Source organism: Doryrhamphus excisus, chromosome 23 (assembly GCF_030265055.1).
Source record: "Doryrhamphus excisus isolate RoL2022-K1 chromosome 23, RoL_Dexc_1.0, whole genome shotgun sequence".
Taxonomy (NCBI): Eukaryota; Metazoa; Chordata; class Actinopteri; order Syngnathiformes; family Syngnathidae; genus Doryrhamphus; species Doryrhamphus excisus.
Genome location: NC_080488.1, coordinates 6696145 through 6715884, shown reverse-complemented (window position 1 = coordinate 6715884; position 19740 = coordinate 6696145). Strand labels below are relative to the sequence as shown.

The 19740-nt window shown below is 46.9% G+C and overlaps 1 protein-coding gene across 5 annotated transcripts in view; it reads left to right on the top strand.

Annotated features, from left to right (window-relative positions):
- LOC131110604 (E3 ubiquitin-protein ligase RNF103-like) overlaps positions 1–19740 on the top strand; it is an 82325-nt gene that overhangs the window by 22020 nt on the left and 40565 nt on the right. For all 5 annotated transcript variants that reach the window (XM_058063853.1, XM_058063852.1, XM_058063850.1 and 2 more), the window contains exon 3: positions 7474–7589. In XM_058063853.1, coding sequence (XP_057919836.1) covers positions 7474–7589 — 116 coding nt within the window. The remainder of the gene's footprint in view (positions 1–7473; positions 7590–19740) is intronic.

Sequence of the window (19740 nt, the reverse complement as noted above, 5' to 3'; positions counted from 1 at the left end):
TGTTAGAGAGTTAATATGAGGCATTATGGAAATACTTCACATAGAACTTAGTATATTGCATTTAGAGCCCTTAATATTGCACATGGAGGTTGATCAGATATTGCACAGTGAATGGGGTCTGGAGTAACTATACTGACTATAAAAGCAAGTATTACACAGATGTACATAGTGGTGTAGAAGTCTATTGGGAGCAGTGCTGGTTGTACAGCCTGACAGCTGCAGGAAGAAAAAACCTGCGATATCGCTACTTCACACACTTGGGGTGAAGCAGTCTATCGCTGAAGGAGCTCTCTAGTGCTGTCAAAGTGTCCTGCAGGGGGTGGGAGTCGTTCTCCAACATGGATGATAGCTTAGCCAACATCCTCCTCTCTCCCACCACTTCAAGGGGGCAACCCAGGGCAGAGCTGGCCTTCCTGATGATCTTATCCAGTCTCTTCCTATCCGCAGCCGAAATGCTGCTGCCCCAGCAGACCACTCCCTGGAAAATGTCTGAAGCCACAACAGAGTCATAGAACGTCTTGAGGAGTGCCCCTTGCACTCCAAAAGACCTCAGTCTCCTGAGCAGATAGAGTCTGCTCATGCCCTTCCTGTAAAGTGCTTCCGTGTGATGAGTCCAGTCCAGTCTATTGTTGAGATGAACACCCAGGTACTTGTAGGATGTCACCATCTCAATGTCCATTCCCTGAATGTTCACTGCTGTTGGAGGAGAGTGGATGCGCCTGCGGAAATCCACCACCAGCTCTCTGGTTTTCCCCGTGTTGATCTGGAGGCAGTTCCGCTGGCACCAATCCACAAAGTCCTGTGTCAGTCCTCTGTACTCCAAGTCGTCCCCATCTGTGATGAGGCCAACGATTGCAGAGTCGTCAGAGAAATTCTGCAGGTGGCAGGTTGGTGTGTTGTATGAAACGTCTGCAGTGTAGAGGGTGAAAAGGAACGGAGCCAGGACCGTTCCCTGTGGGGCCCCCGTACTGCAGACAACCGTGTCGAACACACAGTCCCGTGTCCTCACATACTGTGGACGGTTGGTGAGGTAGTCCAGTATCCACGATGTGAGGTGCAGGTCCACCCCTGTGTGCTCCAGCTTGTCCCTCAGAAGTGCTGGCTGGATGATGTTGAACGCACTGGAGAAATCAAAGAACATGATTCTCACAGTGCTTCCAGGTTTCTCCAGGTGAGAGAGCGCTCTGTGCTGGAGGAAGATGACGGCGTCATCCACCCCAGTGCCAGGTTGATAGGCGAACTGAAGCGGGTCCATCGAAGGACCCACCACGGGGCAGAGATGGTCAAGGATCAGCCGCTCCAGGGTCTTCATCAGGTGTGATGTAAGTGCCACCGGGCTGTAGCTGCTGAGGTCCTTGGGGGGCGGCGTCTTGGGGACAGGAACCACGCAGGATGTCTTCCACAGCTGGGGCACCCTCCCCAGCTCAGGTTGAAGATGTGCTCAACAATCCCGCACAGCTCGTCCGTGCAGGACTTCAGGAGCCTGGAGCTGATGCCGTCTGGTCCCGCCGCCTTCCTCGCCTTGGTTTTTTGGAGCTGGTTTCTCACCTGGGATGTTGTGAGGGACAGGTTGGAGCAGGGGGGCTGTGTGGAGGAGGGGGAGATGGGGGTAGGGCTGTCCACTCGAGGTGTCGATGGGGGGAGTTTTGGCAGGAGGTGCTGGGCCGGGGGATGGGCAGATGGTTGATCGAACCTGTCTGAAGAATACGTTCAGGTCGTTTGCCCACGCCTGGTCCCCAGCAGCCTGGGAGTCGGGCCCCTTGTGGCCAGAGATGGTTTTCAGGCCTCTCCAGACTCCTCTGATGTTGTTACGCTTCAGCTCTTCCTCCATCTTTTTCTTGTAGCAGTCCTTCCCCTCCCTGATTTTCCTCCTCAGCTCCTTCTGCACAGCCTTCAGCTCGTCCCTATTTCCTGACTTAAAGACCCTCTTCTTCTCCTTTAGGAGAGCCTTTATGTCCGGATTAATCCACGGTTTGTTGTTGGAGAAACACTGTACAGTCCTGGAGGGTACAGTGTTTTCCACACAGAAGTTTATGTAGTCTGTGACGCAGTCAGTGAGACTGTTTATGTCGTCCCCATGAGGATGGCAGAGTTCCTCCCACACTGTTGTGTTGAAACAGTCCTTCAGAGCCTCGTCAGCTTCATCAGACCATCTCTTCACTGTGCGGGACACAGCTGGCAGCCTACGTACGAGAGGTTTGTACACAGGCTGAAGATGAACCAGGTTGTGGTCTGATCTTCCCAGGAGGAGGAAGTGCTTTTGAAGTGTATGCCTTCTTGGTGTTGGCATAACACAAGTCCAGTGTTTTATTGTCTCTGGTGCAGCAGGTGACATACTGGGTGAAGGTGGGCAGGGTGGAGGATGGAGAGGCGTGGTTGAAATCACTGGAGAGAAGAAGGAGAGCCTGCGGATGTTGTGTCTGTAGCCGGCCCACGGCAGAGTGGATGACGTCACAGGCCGCTTCGGCATTAGCAGAGGGGGGAATGTACACCGCTATCGCGATAACATGTGAGAATTCCCGCGGCAGGTAGTACGGTCTCATGCTAACGGTTAACAGTTCAATGTCTTTGCAGCAGAGTTGCTCTTTAATAGTGATGTGCCCAGAGTTACACCATCTATTATTCACAAACACTGCCAGCCCGCCTCCTTTCCTCTTACTGCTCTCCTTTGTCCTGTCCACCCGCAGTAGTGTGAATCAGTGTAGTGTAGCGATCATGTCTGCGGTCCGTGTATCCAGCCACGTTTCCGTAAACAACAGGACGCTACACTCCCAGTACTGCCTCTGATGCCGGGTCAACGCCGCTAGCTCGTCCATCTTGTTGGGGAGAGATCTTACATTCCCCATGATGATGGACGGGAGAACTGGTCTGTATCTCCTCCTCTTGTTGCGGCATTGGGCTCCGGCATGGCTTCTCCGTCTTCTTCTCTTTATCTCCCGGGGAACCTCGAGCCTCTTGTGGGGCAGCGCCGCTGTGTTGCGGAGCGCCAACAGCTGGTCCCTACTGTAAACAAAAGGGCTTCGGCGGGCGGTCGAAAACATTGTCGAAAAATTATATGAGAAATGCCAGCTCAACACTATCACTATGGTGGACAGTTGAACTGAGCATTTACGAAGCAGTCCCTTTAAGAATAAATTAGAAAAAGAATGAAAAAGACAGAATAAAGAAGAAAAAAACTCAACGAAGAGCGAGAGCTGCTGTAGCAGGCTGCCATCAGAGCGGCGCCAAAGTTGAAATTCCGCTGAAGGAAGGTTTGAGTGCATTTTAAGCTTGTCCTGACATTTCACCTGAAAACCGAATAGCCCTAACTTTTTGTGAGTCATGTGGATGTGCATGAATGTGTGCATATGTGTGAATGTGTAATTGTCACTGACAATGTATGAAAGGAGAGGGACTGCCTCCTACCACCCAGTAAACTCTGGGATTTCAAATTGATGGTTATAGTATTGCAATAGCGGCGGTGCGTGTGGCTAGCCGTCTGTTCCTGCCTCTGCTCTATATGTGTTTGTGCTGTGTATGTCGCCATATGTCAGCTCCCTGCTGGTGTACAATCGCCAAGCACTGTTGGATTTAATACTTTATGCTGAAAATCTAGCAAGGTTGGGTCATAACGGACATGAGAACGTGCCCCAGCTCCTGGCGAGAATCCCTGCCCACCTTTTCCGCACCCCGGCCCTACCTTCTCTGCATAAGTGCACCCGTCGTCGGGTTGGCGTAGTGGTCGGCTGGTGATGCTGAAGGCTGTCATGGTGGCCTCTTCTTCTCCTTTCTGGACTCAGCTTGGAGTTGTGCGTGGCGTCTTTATTTCCCGGCGCTCAAATGATCCTGTCAACTCCTGCTTGTCACCTCTCATTGGCCCGGATGAGGTGTTCCAGCCTCGCACTCCCTGTTCTCCTCGTCCCCGCTGGCCCGGGCTAAATAATTGCAACCTGCGGGGATTGCTGCTATTTTAACTCCCCCCGGATGTCTGACTGAGATGGAGGAATAGCCTCTGTTTTTAAGAGCTTTTATAAGTGCAAGCAACTATATCCGTCATCCTTCGTCACCAGCTTTGAATTAAGTTTATTTGAGCTGGGTCACTCTCACACTGTATAGTGTGCTGTGGTCTATAGGCCTCCGAAATACAATAAGGACTTTATCGATGAATTCTCTGTTTTCCTGGCTGAAATCCTGCCTCAATATGACCGTGTCCTTATTGTTGGTGATTTTAATCTTCATGTGTGTTGACCTGATAAGCCAATGACAAAGGACTTTTTAAAACATCATTGACTCTTTTAATCTTGTGCTGTTTGTGTCTGGACCTACACGAGAACGCGGACACACACTCGATCTTGTTTTATCTTACGTCTACCTGTTTTTAATCTTGAGGTTTGTGACGCAGTTTTCTCCGATCATATGCCGGTTTTATTTAATGTCACTCTTGCCTGTATTTCTCCAGTCAAATCTGCCACTGCTCCTCGGCGCTGCCGTATTATTAACCCTTTGACTGCTGCTCAGTTCTCCACTACTTTTAATTTCCTCATCGTCTTTCTGGAGTCTGTGTGCACCACTGGGGAGCTCAGTTCATGCCTACTTTCCACCTGCCAGACTGTTTTAGGATCCATTAAAAACCTCATATGAGCCCTGGTTGAATGACGCACCACGGGCTGTCAGACAGGAGTGCCGCAGAGCGCAAATGGAAGAGGGACAAACTGCAGGGGTCTTTTCAAATGTTAAGGGACTGCTGGCGACGGTATCAAACAACTGTGAAAGCTGCTAAAAGGTGGATTTTCTCTGGGGACTCCAGTTTCCTCCCACATTCCAAAACATGCTAGGTTAATTGGCGAATTTGTCCATAGGTATGAATGTGAGTGTGAATGGTTGTTTGTCCATATGTGCCCTGTGATTGGCTGGCGACCAGTCCAGGGTGTACCCCGCCTCTCGCCTGAAGACAGCTGGGATAGGCTCCAGCACCCCCATGACCCTCGTGAGGATAAACGGTAGATCACAAACCTTGCATAATGTTTCAAACTATCGACTCTGTCCTGAATGCCCCACTGTCACCATGCATGGAGGTCTCTCCTGCTGCCTGTGAACGATTTCTTCACTTTTTTTTTTTATCAACAAGGTATCTCCTACTAGGGCTCTAATTTCTCCTCTGGTCTATGACCCTTCAATCTCTGTCACCTGCTCTGCTGTTTTTAACCAGTTTGAGCCTGTGACTCTATCTTCTTTACGGGAGATTGTCGGTCACATGAAGCCCTCTGGTTCCCCGAAGGAGCTGTCCCTGCCCGGCTTTTTGAAGAACTTTTCTTTACTGTAGGACCATATGTTACGGCAGTTGTTAATAGCAGTCTGAGCTCAGGTGTAGTCCCCACAAATTTTAAAACATGCGGTGGTGCAACCACTGATTAAAAAAAACAGGGCTAGATCCTGCTGTACTTGCCAATTTCAGGCCCATATCTAAACTGTACTTCCCGTCAAAGATTATTGAGAAGGTAGTTTACAATCAATTACTGACCTTTCTTGTAAAACATGGCATTCTTGAGATTTTCCAATCCGGTTTTAAATCTTTGCACAGCACTGAATCTGCACGTTTAAAAGTTTTTTATGACTCTGGTCACTCTTTGGTGACTCTGTAATTTTTGTGCTTTTAGATTTAACTGCTGCCTTCGATACAGTGGACCATGGGATCCTAATTTCTTGCCTGGACGGGTTGGCATTAGGGGTGTGGCATTGGAGTGGTTCAGGTCGTACTTGGCCTACAGAACGTTTTGTGTTAGCCTTGGCGACTGTGTGTCCTCCTCTGCTTTTCACTATACTTGCTCCCACTTGGCTCCATTATTAGAAAACATGGCGTTTCTTTCCATTGTTATGCAGGTGATAGTCAAATTTATGTGTCTCTTAAGAAAAATGATACAGACTCTGTCACTGCCCGGCTGAAATGTCTTGATGACAAGGTCTGGATGGCTTTTAATTTTTTTAATTTTAATTACAGTAAAACTGAGGTGATGTGTTTTGGTGGAACCTCTGGGACCCCCTGCTAGATCTTGGTTCCCTGCAATGCCTTATATGTGGGGGGTCAGTGCGTCGACCATCTCTCACCTCCAGTTGGTGCAGAATGCCACAGCACATCTTTTAACTGGCACAAGAAAATATGAGCACATTACCCCGATGTTCTTTCACTCCATTGGCTGCCTATACGTTTTAGGGTTCATTTCAAAATTATTTTATTTGCTTTTAAATCCCTCAACTGTCTTGCTCCGCCGTACCTCTCTGAGCTTCTACAGGTCATCTGATCAGTTGCTCCTGAGGGAGCCTAAAACAAAGCGGAAGCTCAGGGGGGGTCGTGCGTTTGCTGTTGCAGCCCCAAAACTTTGGAATAATCTGCCTCAGCATATTAGACAGGCCTCCTCTCTGTCTGTTTTTAAATCCCATCTTAAGACCCGCCTCCTCTCTTTGGCTTTTAACACTTAGTAGGAGGCTGACTTTTTACTTTTCTTTTTAGATTTTATTTTTTCTTATTTTGATCGTACTGTATTTGATCACATTTTATTTTATTTTATTGATTTTATATTTAGTTTTATCTTATTTTATTCTAATTTACCATACTGACTTCATTTTTATTGTCCCTTTTTAATAAAAAAAAGACATTTGAGTTGGGTGTAAGTGAGGGTTGCGTTCAAGACACCTCATAATTTCAGTTGAATTCACATTTTAAGTGTATTATCTGGGATTTTGAAGCACACTTAAATGCTGATTTTTTTTGTTTATTTAGACCACACATACACATGAAATAAAGATGTTATGATGTTCAGAGTTCGGTGTCCATGAATGCACCTCGAGAATGAGGAAGTGTGTTCCGAAGGCATATGGTAGATGTGGTAGTTGCATATACATACAGTATATGGTGTTGGAAATGCACTGCTGTTTATGGGTTCAGGTCAAGAATAAAGTAATAGACTAGACTCTGTTTGACTGTGGGGATTGCACTTTGCCTCCATCTGCCGTCATAAAAGAGAGATGTGGTTTGCCTTAATTCGTTACATTAATTCAGCTAAATATTAACTTATATTAACTAAGTTAATATATTAACTAATGAAGTAATTAGTTACCACTGTTGACACACATAATTTTTGACAGTTGTAATAATAATATAACTACAGGAGCATATCAGTATATATTTGTCCATCTGTTTATCCATTCGTTTGATAAAACTGCCGGAAGCACTGTAGACCTCTAAAGCCTTGTGGGCTATTTTTGGCTTCCATTATAGTTCACTATTCATACTTGTCCTATCATTTTTTGTTTGTTTTCCTTTTAGTTGCTTCGCGTTTTCTAATGGTAACTTTTTGTCCTGTGCTGATCATGAGATGCGTACTGTGGGGATTTTTAAACTGCTTAAATGTGCAGTACCAGATATATAGTGCCAGGTGCAAAATTGTATAAGCCGTTTACCTCTTTGACCCTATTATATGTCTGTCTGGTGTACAGGTCATTGCCCAGGACCGAGAAGCTCTGCTTGGTAAGTCTAACTGGGTGAAGATGGTGCAGAAGGTATCTCAGTTTGGAATCCGAACTGGAACATTTAACTGCTCTCATGACCAAAGGTAGGAAAAAGGGCCTTTACTTACTATTACTACAATACACAAGATGTGCTGAACTCTGACTGTATTTTGAATAACATTTTAGATTTAAATATAATAATATAATAATAATAATAATTATATAATATAATAATATATTCTGCTGAAAATGTTGCACGGCCACTTCAATGTTGAGGGAGGGAAGGAAACAACAAAGTCATAATTTCTCACATTTAACCATTGATAAATACAAGGGCTGTCGAAGTTAAAGCACTAATGACATGTTAACATGAGTTTCCTTTAACGACGGTAATTGTTTTGACGTGCAGTTAACGTGTGCTCCTCCTGTTTGACCCTCGGCCCACGCCGTAGTTTGATTGAAGCACGATAACTCTGTAGTCACAAGCTGGAATAAATATTGAGCAGACATAGAGAAAGAAAAGAGGATTTCCATTGGCAAAGTTGGCTTTAAAGTCCTGGCAGATGGCTTTTTCAGTATGACCAAAGTTATTTGTATCTACTGTAGCTGTGTTTGAGCTATGCGGATTACATCTCCTGCCCGAAACTGAAGCAGTTCAGGTATTGTTTTTATTGTCGTATACAGTGGTACCTTGGCATAAGATTGTCAACCAGTGTTCCTTTTTTTTTTCATTTATTTTTTTTTACATTTTTACATTTCTTTGCTGATTTGCTAATGACAGGCTGTCAATATGATGAAGTTGAGTGTTGCATTAGTGCTTGCATTAGTGATTTTTAGGGGAAGATTTTCAACATCTCGGTAAAACATACGTATATTATAGTAATGTCATTTATCCTACTTATTATGTATTGTATAAAACTATGGCTGGAACAACATCAAATGAAAAGCACTAAATTAATATAGAGCTAGCATCCCGCTTAGTGGACTTTTCAGAGAGGTTGTGTACCAAAATTATGCACATTAGCACTAAAAGTAATGCAATCTTACTTTTATGCATTCCTACGTAGTATCAGCTTGGGAGATTGTTGCACAGGCCGGCCTGTCGCACCTCCTCCCGTGCCGATGCAGGCAGCTGCAGGGTCATCAGCTGGAGGCCACCGTTCCCAGATGTTTCGCCTCCTATGTCAATACATCTCCTGGTGGGGGGACAGTGGCGTATTGGGACATCTCCCCGCCACTCCCTGCAGCTGCAGGGAGGGTATTAGCCCCCATACTTTTTCCTTCCTCAACCTCCTCTCCCAGCTTCTCCACCGCTTTCCGCAGGCTTGTCCCTGTCATTCCAGCACTGCGGAGGGTATACCCTGGCTTTCCAGCCAGCCTCTCGGCACTCCGCCACCAACTCTGAGTATTTGAGGTGTTTCCTCTCATGGGCTGCTGTCATGCCCTCTTCCCAGGGGATGGTTAGCTCAATCAAGTGGACTGATCTCTCTACTGCAGACCAAATGACAATATCTGGTCTGAGAGTAGTTGTCATGATCTCAGCTAGCGCTGGCCTTACCATTGTCTGGCTGTGGTTTGCAGCCACCCTGCATCTTTCAAGATGCTCTGCCAGCCTGCATTCTGACAGGATTTGCTGGAGGCTAGCCTTGGTGGTACTGCACAGCGGACAGCCGACCTCACTCCCGAACCACTGAGTGAGGTTCCGGGGGCATGGGAGGGTGTCATAGGCTGCTCTGATCAGGAAGCTTAGTCTGCTCTGTGGTGTCCTCCAGATGTCTGCCCAGCTGATGCGCCTCTGCACAGTAGCCTCCCATCGTGTCCAGGCTGGGATGCCCTGGGATATCGTCTTTATGCGGAAGTGCTCCTGCTCCACCCTGGTGACTTCGTCCACCACCGTGGTCTTCCTCTGCCTCATGGTAGCTTTGGACCAGAACTGTTGCTGCACTGCCCAGCCTAGGCCAGTGCAACCTATCTGGGTTGACCCCATCACCTCTTTGAGCTGCAGGCTGGAGATGGCGTTCTCTACCTCAGCAGGTGATTTCCATTTACGGCCTGTGCGGATTGGGACTTTTGCACTCCTTATTAGATGGTCAGCAGAGTCTTTCATCTCAAGTACAAGGCATGCCTTCTCCTGCTTGTACCCGAGACTGATGGATTTCAAAGGGAGCTCCAGCATGTTCCATCCAAAGAGGCCTGCATCTGAGAAGCAGTGAGGTAATCCCATCCACTTCCTGATATATCTGTTGGTTAGGCTATCCATCTTGCTGACCTCCGAAATGGGGACCTTGCAGATCTTAAGTGGCCACATCACACGTTGGTATAGTGTGTGCTGGTAGCACCACACCTTGTGCTTCCCTGGCAGCTGGCTTTGGTCTATCCTTGCAAGCCCTTCGGCAAGTTGTTGTTTAACCTGCATTCCCATCTGTTTGTCAGACAAGTCCGCAGTATACTGCCTCCCCAGGCTCCTGAGTGGCTTTTCAACGAGCTGTGATATTGGCTCTCCTCCCGCCACATTGGTGAATCTTGACTTGGGGGACTCCTTTCCTTATTGACAGGCTTCTTGATTTTGTTGCCTTTACCTTCATTCTCGCCCACGTGGTCAGCTCGTCAAAACGCTCAAGTAGTGTTGTGCATGGTGCTGTCTGAAGGATGGTCGTGACGTCGTCCATGTAGCTCCTTAGTGGTGGGAGCCTCTCTCCTGATGGTAGCCTGATCCCTCCAACGACTTGCCTGGCCCTTCTGAGGATAACTTCGAAGGCTGTTACAAACAGGATTGGGGAGATGGCGCACCCCATGGCGATTCCTCGTTCTAGCCGTTGCCATCCAGTTGTGCAGCCTTCCAGCGGAACGCACATGTGCAGGTTGTCAGAGTATCTGGTGATGATGTTCTTTATACACTCTGGAACATGGAAGAAGTCCAAGGCAAAGTCTATTAACTTATGTGGCACTGAACCGTATGCATTGGCGAGATCTAGCCACAGGACGTGTAGGTCCCGCTTTTCCCTCTTTGCCTGCTGGATTTGTTCCCAAATCATGGAGGAGTGCTCAATGCATCCAGGGAAACCAGGGATTCCAGCCTTCTGGCAGCTTGTATCGATGTACTCATTTACCATGAGGAAGTTAGTCATCCTCCTGGCCAGGATGGAGAAGAATATCTTCCCCCCCACGTTGAGCATGGCAATGCTTCTAAATTGGCTGATGATACTGGAGTTTTCCTCTTTTGGTATGAATACACCAATTGCTTGCTGCCACTTTGTCTGCACTTGCTGGTTCCTCCAAGCTGTCCTCATGAGTCTCCACTGTATCCTCACCACTTGTGGGCAGTTCTTGTACAGCTTATAAGGGAGCCCATTTGGCCCGGGGGCTGATGCTGACCTTGCCTTCCTGATGACATCCTCCACTTCCTGCAACTTGGGGAGGTGTCAAACTGTGTTGCTGGTGGGTTTGGGCATGGGACATATCCTGGGGAACCGAGCGGGATGGCTCATCTGTTGTCACTGTACTGGCTCTTGATGTACCTCTCCAGCTCTTCCTTGGAGGCATCTAGCTTCCAGCTCCGCTTCTCATCCAGTAACTGCCGAGCATACTTGAATGGGTCTTTAAAGAAGCTGGTTCTCTCTTTCACTCTCTTCTTCTTCCTCCTTCTGATCCTCTCCGCCCTGCGCAGCCTGGCGAGCTTTTGCCTAAGCTCGTCCCACAGCTCCTTAAGGCCAGCTTTCTCCTCAGGTGTAGCTTTCCGTCGGAGCTGCCGCCTGTCTCTGACAAGCTGCTCGATGTCCCTCTCCCTCCTTCCTTTTCCTGGGGATGTGGGCTGCCTCTTTTTGACCTCGCCAAACCTCTCCTTGCATTCTTCAAAGATAATCTCGCCAAAGGTGTTAAGGTTGCTCTCCACTCTTCCTCGCAGTGTCAATTCCAACAACTGGCTCAACTCTGTGTCAAACTTCTGCCAGCCTACCTGGTCGCTCGCCTTTGGCCACTTGATCTTACAGGGCATGCTAACTCCTTTGCTGCTGGTTTTACTTTCGGACGGGCTCTTGTCTCCGCTGGGGTCCACCTCACTCCCAGGGCTACCTTCCACCACCTCAGACATCCCAGCACTGTTGGGTCCTGCAGCGCTGTGGTTGCAAACCTGGCTTTGGGTCCCTATCGCCTGATCTGCTTGTGCAGTGTGAGGATTCTAGTCAGGCTGCTTTCTACATTTCATCCTCCCCTGGTGGATGTGTAGGCCCCCTAAATAGCGTTTATTACTCACAAACATTTAGAATTTAAAACCAATATTGTAGGAGACAGGTTTAGGTCGCCGTCGGTGGGGTGGAGGTCACATGGTCACTAGTGGGGGGTGTGGAAGTATAAAAAGCACATGGATGTCATCGAACAGGGAGGAGAAAGGAAAGGCGAAGAAGCCGTATTTTTGTTGACCGCTTTGTATGAAACATATTCTGCCCCAATTGCTTTACACCCTCAGTTTTGCCACCCCGGTCTCAATTAATAAATCACACCGAAGCCTTCCGGATTTTGTGTCTTTGTTGAGCGTGTCACAAACGCAAAGACCAAGCCTGACCCTCTCAGCGGCAAGGCAAAAGCAGGTCGCCGCAAGTATCATAAATAAACAATTAGCTGACACAAATAAACAAAAACACGTCCTGTCAGTGTGAGACGTCACACTCGCTCACATTTTGCATTTACTGAAAGTTTGTGGGTGAATTTAACAGCTAATATGCTAATGATAAAGGAAAATACTATAATAATAATAATAATAGCAAAAATATGCTTGCTGACTGTATTGTTTTAAATAATGGCCCGATGACTTTATTGTTTTATTGTTCTGTTATCCTTTTACATGAAATTTGATGTATGTAATTATCATTCTAGTTGCACATCGAATCCACAAATATATTTCCCCTAAGTATTATCGATAAAAACTTGCGATTAATGCGGTTAATTCTAAATGTGATTAATTCTGTGTTAACTATGGACATAAAATATGATTAATCACAATCAAATATTTGTATCGATTAATATCTATCTCTTATAACTACACACTTGCGTTAAAGGAAAGCTGCACTGTTCCTGAAATTTTGCCCATCATCTACACTTCTTACTGGGGTTCATTGATTTTGCCCAGAACAATTAATACACAAGAGAAAATAAGATATTTCACTTAATAGTGAACTGGTTAAATTGGTAAAAAAAAAATTTAGATAGTCAACCGTTTTATTTCTTAAAGGGGACCCAATATACTTTTTCCAGTTGTCTGACCTATTCATGTTAGAATGCTGTATTTTCCTGTTCCTCAGATAATGGAGTTTGCACAATTGGAAGTGAGCCCTGAATTAAGTTTATGCAAATTTTGAGTGGCCGGATTGGAGCAGGAGGGGATAGAATAGAAGAAAAAAGAAAACAAAGGGGGGAGTGCAGGGACAAGAGGGGGACAATACAAAGAGAGAAAAGAGCAACAGCAACAACAATTGCAATGACAATAACAGAATAACATCAGCAAATGTCTATGATGGCTCTAAAAGGCCATAATGGAATGGACATAGTATGAAACAACCACAGTGATGAAATGAAACAGTCAAACATAGTGGTAATAGTAGTAATGAGGTGGACGAGTGGTTGGAGTGAAGGCTGGAAGATGGAAAGAGTATTTTAAGAAGTTGATGAATGAGGAAAATGAGAGATAAGGAAGAGTACAAGAAGTGTCTGCTGTGTACCAGGAAGTAGCAAAGATTGGTAAAGTGGAAGTGAGAAGAGCGTTGAAAAGCATGAAGAGTGGCAAGGCACTTGGTCCTGATGGTATACCTGTGGAGGTATGGAAGTGGCTAGGAGAGGTAGAAGTAGAGTTCCTGACTGGGTCGTTCAGTAGGCTCTTAGGTGGTGAGAAGATGCCTCAGGAATGGCGGAGTTGGTTCTCATTTTTAAGAACAGAATTTTTAAGAAGGGGATGTGTGGAGCTACAAAGGTATAAAGCTAATGAGCCATACAATCAGAATCAGAATGCCCTTATTTGTCATTTTACATACAGTAGAATGAAATTGACCAAGAGTGAAACAGACCAAGAGTGATTCAGAAGACCCATATGAGCAAGAACGAGAGGAGTAAACGCACCTCACCCGGATGTGGGATACCGGGGCCTCACCCTGGAGCCAGGCCCGGGGGAGGGGCTCACAGGCGAGCGCCTGGTGGTCGGGCCTTCACCTGTGGAGCCCGGCCGGGCCCCGAAGAAGCCACACGGGATCTCCCCCTCGTAGACCCACCACCTACGGGGGCAAGCATAAGGGTCCGGTGCAATGTGTGTTGGGTGGCGGTCAAGGGCGGGTGCGTAGGCGACCTGGTCTTAGGCGGCCAAATCTGGTTCTTGGGACATGGAATGTCACTTCGCTGGTGGGGAAGGAACCTGAACTTGTGCGAGAGGTTGAGACATTCCGACTAGACATAGTCGGACTCACCTCGACCCACAGTTTGGGTTCCGGAACCAAACTCCTCGAGAGGGGCTGGACCTTGTTCTACTCTGGAGTTGCTGCAGGGGAGAGTCGGCGAGCTGGTGTGGGCTTATTAATAGCCCCCCGGCTTGGTGCCTCTGTGTTGGAGTCAGCCCCAGTGAACGAGAGGGTAATTTCCCTACGCCTTCGGGCTGGGGAAAGGGTCCTGACTGTCATTTGTGCGTACGCACCAAATGGCAGTTCGGAGTACCCGGCCTTCTTGGAGTCCATCAGAGGGGTGCTGGAGAGCACCCCAGCTGGTGACTCCGTCGTTCTACTGGGAGACTTCAACGCCCATGTGGGCAATGACAGTGTGACCTGGAGGGGTGTGATTGGGAGGAACGGCCTCCCTGATCTGAACCCGTGCGGTGTGATGTTACTGGACTTCTGTGCGAACCACAGTTTGTCCATAACTAACACCATGTTCGAACATAGGGATGTCCATAAGTGCACTTGGCACCAGGACACCCTAGGCCGCAGGTCTATGATCGACTTTGTAGTCGTATCATCAGACCTGCGTCCGCATGTTCTGGACACACGGGTGAAGAGAGGGGCTGAGCTGTCAACTGATCACCACCTGGTGATGAGTTGGATTAGATGGCGGGGGAGGATGCTGGACAGACCCGGTAGACCCAAACAAGTAGTGAGGGTGAGGGTGTGCTGGGAACGTCTGGCAGAGTCTCCCGTTTGTCGAGTTGTCAACTCTCACCTCCGGCAGAGCTTCACCTGCATCCCGGGGGAGGACCAGGATATTGAGTCCGAATGGGCCATATTCCGTGCCTCCATTGCTGAGGCAGCTGCCTGGAGCTGCGGCCGCAAGGCGGTCGGTGCCAGTTGCGGCGGCAGGCCCCGAACCCGATGGTGGACACCAGAGGTCAGGGCTGCCGTCAAGCTGAAGAAGGAGTCCTATCGAACCTTGATGGCTTGTGGGACTCCGGAAGCAGCTGACAGGTACCGTCAGGCCAAACGGTTTGCGGCTTCGGCGGTTGTCGAGGCAAAAACTCGGGTGTGGGAGGAATTCGGTGAGGCCATGGAGCACGACTTTCAGTCGGCCTCAAAGAGGTTCTGGCAAACCATCCGGCACCTCAGAAAAGGGAAGCAGTGCCCAGTCCACACCGTTTACAGTGGAGACGGGGGCCTGCTGACCTCAACTGGGGATGTAGTCGGACAGTGGAAGGAATACTTTGAGGCCCTTCTCAATCCCACTGACATACCTTCCATAGAGGAAGCAGAGTCTGAGGACACATACGTGGACAGTGCCATCACTGTGGCTGAGGTATCTGGGGTCGTTAAGACGCTCCTCAGTGGCAAAGCTCCGGGGGTGGACGAGTTCCGCCCAGAATTCCTCAAGGCTCTGGATGTTGAGGGACTGTCTTGGCTGACACGTCTCTTCAACATTGCATAGAAGTCGAGAACAGTACCTTTGGATTGGCAGACCGGGGTGGTGGTCCCCCTTTTCAAGAAGGGTGACCGGAGGGTGTGTTCCAACTACAGGGGGATCCACTCCTCAGCCTCTCTGGGAAAGTCTATTCCAGGGTGCTGGAGAGAAGGGTACGACCGTTGGCCGAACCTCTGATACAGGAGGTCCAATGCGGTTTTTGTCCTGGTCGTGGAACACTGGACCAGCTCTACACCCTCACGAGGGTGCTTGAGGGTGCATGGGAGTTTGCCCAACCAGTCTACATGTGTTTTGTGGACCTGGAAAAAGCATTCGACCGTGTCCCTCGTGGCGTCCTTTGGGGGGTGCTCCGGGAGTACGGGATTGGTGGCGCGTTACTACGTGCTATCCGGTCTTTGTACAAACGGGGCAGGAGTCTGGTTCGCATTGCCAGTAGTAAGTCTAGCCTGTTTCCGGTAAACGTTGGCCTCCGCCAAGGCTGCCCTTTGTCACCGATTCTGTTCACAATTTTTATGGACAGAATTTCTAGGCGCAGCCAAGGTGTTGAGGGAGTCCAGTTCGGGGGCCTTAGAATCTCATCTCTGCTATTTGCAGACGATGTGGTTCTTATGGGTTCTTTGGGCTGCGACCTTCAGCATTTACTGGGACGGTTTGCATCTGAGTGTGAAGCTTCTGGGATGAGACTCAGTACCTCCAAATCAGAGGCCATGGTTCTCAGTCGGAAAAGGGTGGAGTGCTCCCTCCAGGTTGGGAATGAGGTCCTGCCCCAGGTGGAGGAGTTTAAGTATCTCGGGGTCTTGTTCACGAGTGAGGGAAAGTGGGAGCGTGAGGTCGACAGACGGATCGGTGCAGCCTCGGCAGTAATGCGGTCGCTGTACCGGACCGTCGTGGTGAAAAGAGAGCTGAGCCGGAGGGCAAAGCTCTCAATTCACCAGTCGATCTATGTTCCCACCCTCACCTATGGTCATGAGCTTTGGGTCATGACCGAAAGAATGAGATCGCGGATACAGGCGGCAGAAATGAGTTTCCTCCGTAGGGTAGCTGGACTCACCCTAAGAGATAGGGTGAGGAGCTCAGCCATCCGGGAGGGGCTCAGAGTAGAGCCGCTTCTCCTTCACATCGAGAGGAGTCAGTTGAGGTGGCTCGGGCATCTAGTCCGGATGCCTCCCGGACGCCTCCCTGGTGAGGTGTTCCGGGCATGCCCAGCCGGGAAAAGGCCCCGGGGCAGACCTAGGACACGCTGGAGGGACTATGTCTCACAGCTGGCCTGGGAACGCCTTGGTGTCCTCCCGGTGGAGCTGGAGGAGGTGGCCGGGGACCGGGAAGTCTGGGCTTCTCTTCTAAGACTGCTGCCCCCGCGACCCGGACCCGGATAAGCGGAGGAAAATGGATGGATGGATGGATGGAATGAAATTGCAGCAGCTCCATTTTCAGTGCAAGACAGTATGACAGTACAAAATATATAAATTTGAAATTAGAAGAATAAATAAAGAATAAATAGAAGAATTAAAAGAATAAATAAGAAATAACTAAGGGTTTACATTATAGGACGATTGGTTGCCTTGGTTGAGAGAGATGATGGCTCGAGGAAAGATTTTTAGTCTGTTTGAATTGAATGAAGTTATGGGAAAGATTAGTTGAAGCTAGACTAAGGGCAGAAGTCAGTATTTGTGAGCAGCATTATGGTTTCATGCCAAAAAGAGTACTACAGATGCAGTATTTGCTTTAAGAATGTTAATAGAAAAGTACAGAGAAGGTCAGAGGGAGCTGCATTGTGTCTTTGTAGATCTGGAGAAAGCCTATGACAGGGTGCTGAGAAAGTAACTGTGGTATTGTGTGAGGAAGTCTGGAGTGGCAGAGAAGTAAGTCCAAGTGGTGCAGGACATGTATGAGGACTGTAAGACGTGGTGTAAGTGAGACAGGCTCAAGGTGGAGGTGGGACTGCATCAGGGATCAGCTCTGAGCCCCTTCTTGTTTGCTATGGTGATGGACAGGCTGACAGATGAGGTTAGACAAGAATCTCCATGGACTATGATGTTTGCGGGTGACATTGTGATTTCTAGTGAGAGAATGGAACAGGTGGAGGAGATGCTCGAAGAGTGGAGGTTTGCCCTGGAAAGGAGAGGAATGGAGATTAGCCGCAGCAAGACAGAGTATATGTGTGTGAATGAGAGGGACCCAAGTGGAAGAGTGAGGTTACAGGGAGAAGAGATACAGAAGGTGGAAAATTTTAAGTACCTGGGGCCAACAGTCCAGAACAATGGAGATTGTGAAAAGGAGGTGAAGAAGCGTGTGCAGGCAGGATGGAATGTGTGGAGAAAAGTGTCAGGTGTGATGTGTAACAGAAGAGTTTCAGCTAAAATGAAAGGAAAGGTATCCAAAACTGTGGTGAGACCAGCCACGTTGTTTGGCCTGGAGACACTGAGGAATAGACAGGAAGCAGAAATGGAGATAGCAGAGATGAGTATGCTGAGGTTCTCATTGGGAGTGACCAGGATGAATAGGATCAGGAATGACTACATCAGAGGGAAATTACATGTTCGAAGCCTTGCAGCTCAAGTCAGAGAGGCCAGACTGAGATGGTTTGGACATGTCCAGAGGAGAGATAGTGATTATATTGGTAGAAGGGTGCTGCGTTTAGAGCTGCCATGTAGGAGGCGAAGAGGAAGAGCAGAGAGGAGGATTATGGTTGTAGTGAAGGAGGACATGAGGGTAGTATGGTGTGAGAGAGACGGATGGGTTGGATGGAGTGTAGCTATAGCGACCCCTGAAGGGAAAAGCCGAAAGAGAAAGAAGACATAGGCTAATGTGAGGGCTCTAGTACTTACCTGCTTCTTTAGTTTCCTCTCTTCTGCATCTGTCTCTCTTACACCAACTACTCTCCTCTCATCCTTCACTACATCCGCAAACCTCCTCTTTGGTCTTCCAACAATATATTCTCTTACCAATACATTCTCTCTCCTACAGTGTTAATTGTAAATTGTATATATTTGTATATATATATATATATATATATATATATATATATATATATATATATATATATATATGTATATGTATATATATATATATATGTATATGTGTGTATATATATGTATATATGTGTGCATGTATATGTGTGTATATATATGTATATATGTGTGCATGTATATGTGTGTATATATATGTATATATGTGTGCATGTATATGTGTGTATATATATGTATATATGTGTGCATGTATATGTGTGTATATACATGTATATATGTGTGCATATATATATATGTATATACATGTATATATGTGTGCATATATATATATGTATATACATGTATATATGTGTGCATATATATATATATGTATATACATGTATATATGTGTGCATATATATATGTATATACATGTATATATGTATATATGTGTGCATATATATATATATGTATATACATGTGTATATAGTATATATATATGTGTGTGTGTGTATATGTATATGTTTATATATATATATATATATATATATATATATATATATATATATATATATATATATATATATATATATATATATATATATATATATATATATGTGTGTGTGTGTGTGTGTGTATGTATATACACACTACCGCTCAAAAATTTGGGATCGCTTGCAAATATCTTAACAGAACATTTTCATCAGATGATTTTCAAAGAAGGATCTACATTTTTGCACAGAGGATTACGATCAACAACTGTCAGTCGTCTGCATCAATCTCTTGGTATGGCTGCTCATCCAAGTTAATCATTTTATAAGGCTATTAGATTATTAGAAAACCAATCTAAAAATCTAAACTAAAACTAAAATCTCTTACCACTACTCACTTCAGAAAGCAGGACAAACTGGGTCTAACCAGGACAGAAAAAGGAGTGGGAGGCCCCAATGCACAACTGTGCAAGAAGGCAAATATCTGAGTGTGTAGTTTAAGACAAAGACGCCTCACAGGTCGTCACCTGGCAGCTGCACTAAATAGTACCCGTCAAACACCAGTGTCAATATCAACAGTGAAGCGGTTACTTCAGGATGCTGGACTTCATGGCAGGATTGCCAAGAAAAAGCCATATCTCAGACTGGCCAAAAAAATGTCCAAGTGATCCCAAACTTTTGAGTGGTAGTGTCTATACATACAGTACAGGCCAAAAGTTTGGACTCGCCTTCTCATTGAAAGTGTTTCTTTATTTTCATGCCTATTTACATTGTAGATTCTCATTGAAGGCATCAAAACTATGAATGAACACATGTGGAGTTATGTACGTAACAAAAAAGGTTAAATAACTGAAAACATGTATTATATTCTAGTTTTTTTTTTAAATAGCCGCCCTTTGCTCTGATTACTGCTTTGCACACTCTTGGCATTCTCT